This window comes from Vulpes lagopus, chromosome 4, assembly GCF_018345385.1.
Source record: "Vulpes lagopus strain Blue_001 chromosome 4, ASM1834538v1, whole genome shotgun sequence".
In the NCBI taxonomy this organism is placed as follows: domain Eukaryota; kingdom Metazoa; phylum Chordata; class Mammalia; order Carnivora; family Canidae; genus Vulpes; species Vulpes lagopus.
In genome coordinates this window covers 115,899,303-115,910,738 of record NC_054827.1, presented here as the reverse complement: position 1 = coordinate 115,910,738, position 11,436 = coordinate 115,899,303, and the positions used below count along the sequence as shown (strand labels likewise).

Genomic DNA, 11,436 nt, shown 5'->3' with positions numbered 1-11,436 from the left:
CAAGGTCGTAAGAGGAACTGTGGTGTGACAAGCAAAGGCTCTGCGGGCTGGGAATCAAGGCTCTGAGCATGGGTTCCAGTGACATCACCCTAGGCCAGTGACTCATGTCTTTGAGCCCCAATGTCTTCATTTGTAAAAGGACACCTGCCCTGCTTAGTTCAGACGTTCTGTTTTGAGCATCAGATCATATGACTCATCGTAAGCTGAAAGTAAAAATGCTGAACAAATCTCAGGAATTCTTAATAAGTCCCTTAATCTCTTTTTTGCACTTGTTTTCTCCTTTTTCAAATTAGGGTAATTACCTACTCAGTACTCACTTTCGGGCCCAAGGCGAAGATTGTAAAATGACCAAATTTGCTTTGAGCTTCTGAGTAGTTTGGTTCCTGGGAAGAGTCTTGTCCTCCATAGTCATGCAAGTGCCTGCAAGCTTCTTACAGAGAACAGAGAGTTTGGATTAGGAGAAGAACATGGTTTGAAAGACCTCATTTACAAGAAGGAAAAAAGTATTGGTGAGAGTAGTTTTAGGAATGATGGACAGCTCTGAAGAATCCTCAGGGTGACCTCGGGTAAGGAAGGATGCATCTAATTGCCATGCCTAGAGTCATTGTTCCGAAGCAGCACCAGGCTTACAATGGGGCATAATCATGTCTTTCTCCAGTCTGAGCTCAGTGCTAAGGTTGGAGGGAAAGCATGATGCCAGTAAGTGAAGGGGGAAGAACATGTTGCATTTATAAATGCTGAAAATTTCCTAATGAATCAAACTCCTGTTTTGTTTTCTTTGATAAATGATTGCATTATGAGAGAGGATGATTTATTTTTTCACAACATTTGGTCTTTTATAGCTTTAGAGCTGTTTCAAACTGTATGCTAAAATGTTTTTAGTTGTTTGAAAGTAGCTTGTTTTTATTTATGTTTGTATTTATTAGTGAAAATTATGATATGTAGATTTTATATCTATGCAACATTAATAAAGCATCAATAAAATGAATGAATTTTCATGAAATCATTTCTGTACCAAATTTTCTCTGGAAAAGAGAGCTTTTTAATAATGTCTTATCTAATTTAACCTGTACATAACTAGGTATTCCTACCTTTCCAATAGAAAACATTATTATATACTCAAAATGAAACAGTAGGAAATACGGTAACACTCTCAACCTAGCCCATTTTCTGATGCTGGATGTTCAAATCCCCCTGCAACCTAATGGGGGTCGTCTCCTCTCGAGACAAAAGTTACTCATAATAATATGTATCCTGGCAATACATCTCAAGGCAATGTGACTTGAGCTGAGGACACAAAGATGAATAATGGTGTGTCCCCATAATCTAGCACTTACTATAACAGGTGTGACTAAGATTGGAACAGGGTGTACATGGGCCACTTTGCCTGGGGGTTTAGGAAAAACTTCCATAGAGAGAGGACAGCCGAGCTGAATCTTGAACAGTCAGTAGTCACTTGCCAGGTCCAGGAAAGCAGGAAAGGGGGAAATGAGGTGAACACAGGTACAGAGGGATCTATAGCTGCATGCATCACCTGATTCATGGTGTCTTTAGGTCTCCTTGAAATATGTACTGCACAGGCACACACACACACACAGCACTGTAAAAGCACTGGAAACCAGTAATATTTAACAGCCTGCCAGATCCTAGAAGCAATTTTTACTAAGCCAAACCAGGATGAATCCAATGAAGAAAGCAGGCACTAGGGAATTTCCACCCCACCCCATCCTGTGTCCACTGTCTCCCCGCATATCCTTATCATGGAAAATGAGCCTCACAGACTCAGAACGGGCTTGTGGTTTATAAAACCTGTGCAGGCAATGCTGAGTGAACCCTATGGTAAACTAGGGACTTCGGGTGATTCGGATGTGTCGGTGTAGACTCGTGGATTGTAACAAACGTACTGCTCTTGTTGGGGCTGTGCATGGCAGGGGTGGGGGTAGGGGGTACAGGGCATCTCGGTACCTGCAACTCCATTTTGCTGTGAACCAAAACTGCCCTAAAAAGACTATTAACAAAAACTGCTGGGCAGGAAGACAGGAGGGAAGTGTTCACCAGTCAGAGGTTGGGAACCCCATACTCCTGCTTAATAAGATTTACAGATTTGAGGGGCACTGGGGGGCTCAGTGGTTGAGCATCTGCCTCTGGCTCAGGTCGTGATCCCAGGGTCCTGGGATCGAGTTCTGCATTGGGTTCTCTGCAGGGAGCCTGCTTCTCCCTCTAGCTGTGTCTCTTCCTCTCTCTCCTTGTCTCTCATGAATAAATAAAATCTTTTTAAAAAAAAGATTTATAGATTTGATTTTGTATGAACCTACTGCCTAAGGCCCTAAGAACTGCTGTGTGAAGGGAGGCACCTCCTAATACAAAGGCAAGCAGAGCCCCCTTGAACAGCCCTCAGAGAGGGGGAGGGTGAACTTTGTAATCCTAAATTAGCAAGCTTCAAAAAGGCTGTTTAAAAAGAGGGTTGATAATATGTTTCTGAAAGGGTCACCATGTCCAACAAAACATGAGAAGTCTTATAGTCTCTCAAGGCTTCAGCTTTTTTCCCCTCTCCACCCAGTGCTGTTTTATGTGGATGTGCAGGTTTCACCCTGTGTCATCTGTCCCCAACCTACCCAGGGACATAGCACGTGATTTGGTAGCTGCTCTCTAGGGCAGCTGGGCCTGTCACCATCACTCCAACATGGCCATCAGCACTTCTTTATTTGTAGCCTGTATGGAACTATCACTGCTCACCAGGACAGGTGGCTGGGAGAGGCTCACCTCCAGCAAGCACTTAAAAATGCTAAGTCTATGCTCTGATCAAATCATGATTAGGAAGTGACATCAGCAGGGATCACTGACGATAATTCCTGGCTGATAGCAGAAGGAAGGAAGGAAGGAAGGAAGGAAGGAAGGAAGGAAGGAAGGAAGGAAGGAAGGAAGATGGAGGAGGAGGAGGGAAGGGAGGAAGAAAAGAAGGAAGGAGAGAAGGAGGAAGGATGGAAGGAAGGGAGGCAGGAAGGGAAAGGGAGGCAAGAAAAGATGCTGAGTAATATAAAGATGCTGAGTAATAGTAATGGGAACCACATCTTTTTAATTTTTTTAGGATTTTATTTATTCATGAGACACAGAGAGAGAGAGAGAGAGAGAGAGAGAGAGAGAGAATGAGGCAGAGACACAGGCAGAGGGAGAAGCAGGATCCCTGTAGGGAGCCCAATGCGGGACTCGATCCCAGGACCCCCGGGATCATGACCTGAGCCGAAGGCAGACGCTCAATCACTGAGCCACCCAGGTGCCCCTACATCTTCTTCCATAGACTAGTATATGTGATCTTGCACAAATTATTTTCCCTCTCTGAACCCGTTTCTTCATCTACAAAATAGACTTCAAAGGATGTTTATCCAGAATATTTAACGAATATTTAAAACTCAAGAACAGGAAAAAATGGGTAAAAGATCTAAACAGATACTTCACCAAAGAATAGATAGAGATGGTGCCTTAGTTTGCTAAGGCTACAGTGTCCCAGACATTTACTATCTCTCAGTCCTGGAGACTGGAACCCCGAGATCAAGGTGTTGACAGAATTGGCTCCTTCTGAGGGCCAGTAGGAAGAATGTGTTCTGTTCCTCTCTTCCAGCTTCTGGAGTTTTGCTGGCAATCTAACATTGCCCAGCTTATAAATCTCTGCCTTCATCTTCACATGGCACTCTCCCTGTGTGCAAGCATCTTGTCCCCATCTCCCCTTTTTGTAAGAATGCCAGTCCTACTGGAATTCACAGATATAGGACTCTCCCCAGTGTCACCTACCCCAACGATCTCATCCTAACTTGCTTATCTAAAAATACCCTATTTCCATATAAAGTCATATTCTGGGAGTTAGAAACTATTTGAGGGGGAAGACACAATCCAACCCATGAGAAATGGCAAATAAGCATGTGAAAAGGTACTTAATATCATTAGTCATTAGGAAAATTAAAATTAAAACTACAATGAGCTATCACTACACATCTATCAGAATGGCTACAAAAGGTAATACAGGGGATCCCTGGATGGCTCAGTGGTTTCGTGCCTGCCTTTGGTCCAGGGCATGGTCCTGGAGACCCAGGATTGAGTCCCACATCGGGCTCCCTGCATGGAGCCTGCTTCTCCCTCTGCCTGTGTCCCTGTCTCTCTCTGTGTGTCTCTCATGAATAAATAAAATATTTTTTTAAAGATAACATACACACACAAATCTGACAATCCAGGCATTGTGGAAAATAATTTGGCAGTTTATAAAGTTCAACATACACATACACATCACATGGCTAGAGAGAAGCAGGACAAGGAGATTTAAGGGGTTGATGGAAGTGTGTAGGAAATGGCTGGTGAACAACTGAATTTTTCAAAACTGTTAGAACTGGAAACTGCAGAGTCAATTTTACTGCATGTAAAATTACAAAAACCATCCCCCAGGATGAGAGGAGAACCCAAGAAAGAATGCAGACTGTGACACATGTGTCTAAGGGAACAACAAATGAGTCATGTAACCACACTGAAGAGGGTGCGAGGAAAAGGGATGACCTAAGGAATTTTGGAAGACAGTATTCTTTTCTTTTTCTTTTTTTTTTTTTTTTTGGAAGACATTATTCTGACTGAACACTAGAAAGCTATAGATAAAATGTATCCCACACAAACACAGTATTCCAGTCAATAAATTGTTTTTCTGTCACCAGGCTATAAACCAAGAAAATGTATTGTAGGTAATGAGAGCTAGGCTTCATGTCAGAAAGTGTCAGAGAAAGAAGCTACAAATAAGAAAAAAAGTGTCAACTGTAATAATGATCCTGTGGTGCTGGGTTGACATTTGAGATTTCGGGTGAATTCACAGATGCAGAAATAAATAGATGTGTATGCATAGGGGTGTGTGTGTGTGCATGTGCACGCACCTGTGCATGCATGGGTTAGTATATATGCAATCAACCTAAGAAACCCCATTACCTGTTTCTCGTCCCCCCACCTCTGGTAACCAGTAGTGTCTTCTCTAGAGTTAAGAGTCTGTTTCTAGGCTTGCCTCCCTCTCTCCCTCCCTTTTTTTTTTTTTTTTTTTTGTCCTTTGATCATTTGTTTTGTTTCTTAAATTCCACATGAGTGAGGTATTTGTCTTCCTCTGATTGACATTTCACTTAGCATCATACTCTCTGGCTCCATTCATGTTATTGCAAGTGGCAAGATTTCATTCTTGATATAATATTCCATTATATATACACCACATGTTCTTTATCCATTCATCAGTCCAAGGACACTTGGGCTGTTTCCATAATTTGGCTATTGTCGGTAATGATGCTATAAATATTGAGGTTCATGTGCCCCTTTTAAAACAGTATTTCTGTATTCTTTGGGTAAATACCTAGTAGTACATTTGCTGGATCATAGTATAGTTCTAATTTTAACTATCTGAGGAAACTTCATACTGTTTTCCAGAGTGTTTGCACCAGTGTGCATTCCCACCAACAGTGCAAGAGGATTCCCCTTTCTCCACATCCTCACCAACATTTGTTTCTGTTGTTGATTTTAGCCATTCTGACAGGTATGACATATCTCACTGTAGTTTTGATATTTCACTTCCCTGATGATGAGTGATGTGGGGCATCTTTTCATGTGTCTGTTGGCCATATGAATGTCTTCTTCAGAGAAATGTCTGTTCATTTCTTCTGATCTTTTTGTAATTGCATTATTCATATTTTGGGTGTTGAGTTCTATAAGTTTGTTATGTATTTTGTGCACCAACCCTTTATCGTATAAGTCATGTGCAAATATCTTCTCCTATTCCATAGATTGTCCTTTAGTTTTGTTGATTATTTCCTTCACTGTGCAGAAGCTTTTTATTTTGCTCAAGTCCCATTAATATATTTTTGCTTTTGTCTTCCTTGCCTCAGGAGACATATATAGCAATAAGTTGCTATGGCCAATGTCAAAGAAGTTATTGCCTGTGTTCTCTTCTAAGATTTTAATTATTTCAGGTGTCTTATTTAGATATTTACTCTACTTGGATTTATTTTTGTGTATGGTATAAAGAAAGTGGTCCAGCTTCATTCTTCTGCATGTTGCTATCAAGTTTTTCCAACACCATTTGTTGAAGAGACTGTCTTTTCCCATTGGATATTCTTTCCTGCTTTGTCAATTAGTTGACCATATAGTTATGAGTACATTTCTGGGTTTTCTATTCTGTTTCATTGATCTATGTGTCTATTTTTGTGCCAGTACCAATTTCTTAGTTGTGATCACTGTATTATGGTTATGTAAGATGTCAAGGCTAAAGGAATTTAGGTGAAGGGGATACCAGAATTCCCTGCAGTGCTTTTGTAACTCTTAGTCATCTCAGTATAAAAAATTAAAAAAAAATAGTTTGACCTAGTCTGCCTGACTCATTACCTAATGAAGGAGGCCCTCTATCCATCACCTATCAATAAATTTACTTCTAATTTTCGAGGTCATTCTACACAACTGACAATATGTTAGATGCTGGTACTGGGAGTAAGCTTCACCTGGCAGAGGCCAGGGTTCAGTAAAGAGCTGTGAAATGTTGCCCAAAGCTTGAGAAGGGGAAGTGAGGAGCTATGCATGAATACCTGCCCTGTTGGAACCTTCCCTCTCTTTGCACTTGGGAATTAGGGCTTGTTGCAAATTTCACCTATCCTCTGTTTATTTCAGAGAAAAGCCTGGGGATGATCTCTCCTTATATTTTCCTAGAATGACATTTTTCACCTTTTCTCTAGTTGATATGTAAGAAATAGAGTATTTGGGTATTTATTTCATCATGTACATGAGAGGACCCAAGCCTTGGATTAGTGCTCAGACTATAATCTGGATTTTTCAGTATCCTTGTGTAGTTACTGCAGGTCATAAAGTATTTGAGACTACCAAGAAAATAGTAGAGAGTTCCTAGGGAAATTTATCTGAGTTGGAAATGACATCCCTCATATTTCCTGTCCCTCCAATCCTTGTAACCCACATAGGCCTTAGTTTGAGAGAGAGAGAGAGAGAACAAAAGGGAAGAAAAGAAAAGAGAAAGGAAGGAGGGAAAAGAAAGAGAGAGAGAAGGAAGGAAGGAACAAAGGAAGGAAGGAACGAAGGAAGGAGGAGAAGAAGGGAGGAGGGAAAGAGGAGGGAAGTGAGAAGGAAAGACAAAACTATATTTTTAGACATTTGAGGTGTCCAATTGCTAACCTCCCATGTGGCTCGGCCTCATGAGGTTAAGAGTCTCACAAGTTACTCTACAATGATTGATTTTTCTTCAGTGAACGACCTTAGAAACCCCAAGGCTTAAGGCAAATGGCAAGGAATCTCAAATTCAATAACTGTGACTGTAAAGACTCACTGCCAATCTTCAAGCGTGAAATGGCTGGAACACAGAGGAAGGGCTTCCTCACCAGCCGCTGCCAAAAAGCCTTTAGGCACAGACATCTCTCAAGTCCATTCCTAAACTCATAAAGGGCCAAAAATAAAGGGTATTAGTACCTCCTGCTCTCCTACTACCACCTACTTCTCTGATGTCTCAGGCCATCCACTTGGGACTCAAGCCCTTCTGCCCTTGACATTGTTTGCATTACAGTCCCCAGGTTGCAAACGATTGGGGTAAGGGAGTCAGAGGGAATCTTGTGTGATCTGTCCTGTATCTTGTAACCCACCCTTCCTAGGATAGGACAGGGCAGCGAGCCCATCAGGTTTGTTCCCGGATTCACAAGGCAAGGTGACGATACTCAAGGCTGCCAGAAGTGACACAAAAAAGCCACCCACATTTATAAGGATGCCACTGAATAATCAAAGTAAATTTATTTCTGAATTACTTAAGGGTCATGAGAGAAACATTAACTCTTATATTATAGGAACAGTAGTAAAATACAGTACACAGGAATGTCACTTGAATGATAAGACAAAAGTACAATAGCAAATGAAAAATAGCAACTTTAAATACAAAGACAAAGCAATTTAATCAGAAATTTTGTTAATAAGAAAAAATATATGTCCCATGTCTTTATTACATACTGTACAAAATAAAATATTGCACCTTTAAGTCATATAATAAATATGTACAAAGAGTATTTTACAAATGATCTTTCTTTTAATTTAAAAACCTTCAACAATCAAGTGTGATTGATGATTAGCAACCCATGGGCTGGTGTGTGCCCTTCACATCCCTATCCATCCTGGCCACCAAACCCTCCACGTACAGTAGTGCTCATTGCCAGTGTCAGTGAGGCTGAAGTTAGAACACGAGAGCCGGTGCTCAGAATATATGGTAGAGAGACTCAGCAAGCTTGCCCACAGACAAACCCAAAGCCCTCATGTGCTGTTCACTTATTTGTGATCAGGGACGAGGTGCAGCACAACCCGCCTTGGGTGACGTGGTGGCCAACCAGCTGTGGGCAGCACAGGTACAGGCAGCAGGGATGCTGAGTAAGCAGGGATGGCCATTTCCTTGGGGTTGTGTGCCATCTAAAGACATAACTGGTAAGATATAAGGGAAAAAAGCCCCAGAACCTAATCAGCTTTAACAATTTCACGCAAGCCCCGGACTACTTCAGCAGAGACAATTCATTCCAAATTGACCCTCCACCCTGACAGTATCACTAACACCAGCACTGGCCCCGGTCTAAACACAACCCGATGCAAGCAATCCAACGCAACCCGACCTGGCCCTCGCCCCAACCGCCAAAGCCAACCAACTCCAGCCCTCCTCTGACAGAACCTCTGTTCTCACCTAACCCAATCCTGACACTTAAAAGGAACCCTAAACTTACTCACCAAATCCTAACTCTGACCCTTAGCCTTAACATAACTTCTAGCCTAACCCAAGTTCACTTTGGATTTACCAACTAATCAGTTCGAATTAAAACAACTATTGACTATAAACAATCCTTTTCAACCACCATGTTTCATATTTAGATTACTTTCTAATAATCTTCCTGGGAAATAAAAAAAAATCCTTAGGAGTACTATTTTATGCATAAATTAGGTCTAATAAGGCTTTTTGATTTTCTGTTTGTGTGCAAGAGAATCGTGCTTAGAAAAAGTTTCATTCACAGCTCTTAAAAGAAAGCTTTGAACATACTTCAAAATCAGTAGAAAAGGTGAGCCTTCCCTCTCCTTTAATTTCCAAGATGCCTCATTTGGTCACAGACCTCTGGGCTTGTGAAACTGGCAGCGGCACTTACTCTGTGTTTTCTTTCCCGGATTCTATACAAGCAAGGACAAGATGCCACCCCGCCCCACCCCCGCCTGGTCCTTGGGTCAGTCAGTGCTGCAAACTTGTCCAGAGTGACTGCCTCTTATTTGCACACTAGACGTAAAGACCCACAAAAATGCCACTGGCGCCACTCATGCCACCTTAACAACTACTGGCCAGAGAGCTTCTAAAGTGTGAATGCCTATGAACCTGGTGAGATCCTAAAACCGGAGAGAAGAGGAAGTCAGCAGTTGCTGTGTGTCCCTCATGTCCTCAGGACACCCTGCCCTCTCTGGGTCTACACGTTACAGGAAGCAGCAGCCTGTGACAATGCACTGGGGAGGACACCGGCAGGGCCCCAAGTGCAATGGCACACTTGCTACAGTATTTTTGTTCGTCCCAGAAAACATCATCTCAAAGAGCTGGGATTAAAAACCAGCCGTGGAGAAAATATTAGTATGAAATCCCACCAGTGGTGAGTTGGCATAGACCCCTGAATGCAGAATCTAGAGTTTTTAAAGAAATAACATGTTTCTGAATCAGCTACATGGGGAAAAGAGCTTTTATATTTCTGTTCTATCTTCACAGCAGCATTAGGACTCCACCACAGGTTTACCCTTCTTGACATGACCGGCAGCACCTCTGTTTGTAGAGATCCAGCGAACACAAACTGAGATGCTTTACAAACATACAGTAGTGAGTTGTGTCTGAGCAGTCTCCTGCAAAAAAAAGAAAAAAAAAGATATCCACTGAACACATAGCTCATTAGAGAAGTAAACACACACACACACACAGACACACACACACACACACACACACACACTTTGAGTTAATGACAAGCGTATACTGCATGATCAGAGTGAGCTGGAGAAACTGGGCTTGGATTCACAGCCCCGGGAATACAGCCAGTGGCACTGTGACAGTGCCAGGTGGTGACAGCTGGCACCTGGACTTGTGGGGGAGCCCAGCATCATGGAGAGAGCTGTTATATCACTTTGTCTTATACCTGAAACTAATGCAATGTTGTGCATCAGCTAGGCTCAAATATGAAAAACTGAACACAGTCCCACCCCACTAGGCTTGGGTGAGAGCCATGGCCCCACATGACAGCCAACATACCCGGACCTTCTGTCTCAGCCAGGCCAAATGGCTTCACCTGCTCTCCAGGCCTCACGGCCCCTCTGGCCTCAGTGCTTAGAACAGGGGAGCATGGACCCCTGGGAGAGCTGATAAAAATGATGGACCTGTGTCCTATCAAAATATATTTATGATTAAATTTCATAAAATAACAGTTATATATATAATATAAAAATATATGCATATATGAACATCTATGTCAAATTGTTAAGAATCCTCATCCTAGCAGATGAGACAGAAAGGGATTGCTTGATGAGCCCCTACGAGCCAAGGCCGCTGACACCCAACTGATCTCCTGTTATCTAAAGAACGCTGAGCACCCAGAGCAAAGCTGCAGACCTCCCCAGGTCCCAAGGTGCCACGTGCATCCTGAGCGGCCCATCAGCCAGAACCTACAAGATGGGTGCCCCCGGGGGTCTGGCTGGGACAAGGCTGCCGGGTAGGTGGTGGCAGCTGGGAGGAACACCTACTATCACAGGAAGGCCCAAGGCAGTGCTGCCAGGAAGCCGGCCTCTTCTCCTGCACACAGTGTCTCTCGGCCACCGGCCTGCAGCTCCTGGCACGCACACACTCCACCTTCCGAGACTGGAAGCCCCGGCCGCAGGCAGCGGTGCAGGGTCTCCACGGGCCAGTGCGCCAGCACGTGTCACAAGCCCTGGAAGAGCAGTTCCTCCTCAAGCTGGGTCTGGACGAGGAAACAAAACAGAAAACAAGGGAAAAAACAAAAAGTGGAACATGGAAGAAGCGGGCTGTCACTTCCTGCTGGGATCAGGCCATTTACCAAGTACCATATTTTCAATGCACTAAAGGTTTCCCAGTTAGGAACCTACTGGTCTGGTGCATGCTTTGCATGGTGCATGGCTGGTAAAGCAAAGTGCATGATGCATGGCTGGTGGTGCGATCATGACTACGATGGGCATGCAAACCACCACTTCTCACACACAGTCAAGACTCGGGCCTCCAGAAATGCGCCCTCCTGATAAGCTGGAGCAGCTCAACTTAAGCAAGGAAGACAGGAGTGGCTCACAATCCGTCATTTAAAGTCTGTTAACAACCTTTCAGTTTTGTTGATCTAAGCCCTTGGGCTAAATTCCGTAGGAGTGTAAGCATGT

At 43.1% G+C, this 11,436-nt stretch overlaps 1 protein-coding gene and 1 non-coding gene across 2 annotated transcripts in view; one reads left to right on the top strand and one right to left on the bottom strand.

Annotated features, from left to right (window-relative positions):
* The first annotated feature begins 2,794 nt into the window (after positions 1 to 2,794).
* On the top strand, positions 2,795 to 2,862 carry LOC121490274. Its single transcript, XR_005987594.1, has one exon. It is a non-coding gene; the product is annotated as a small nucleolar RNA SNORD49 (small nucleolar RNA).
* Positions 2,863 to 7,770: 4,908 nt separating this feature from the next.
* ADAMTSL3 (ADAMTS like 3) overlaps positions 7,771 to 11,436 on the bottom strand; it is a 340,042-nt gene continuing 336,376 nt past the window's right edge. Inside the window, exons 29-30 of the mRNA XM_041752919.1 lie at positions 10,795 to 11,009; positions 7,771 to 9,906 (exon numbers count right to left, since the gene is read on the bottom strand). Of these exons, the coding sequence (XP_041608853.1) occupies positions 9,800 to 9,906; positions 10,795 to 11,009 (322 nt within the window). The 3' untranslated portion in view covers positions 7,771 to 9,799. The remainder of the gene's footprint in view (positions 9,907 to 10,794; positions 11,010 to 11,436) is intronic.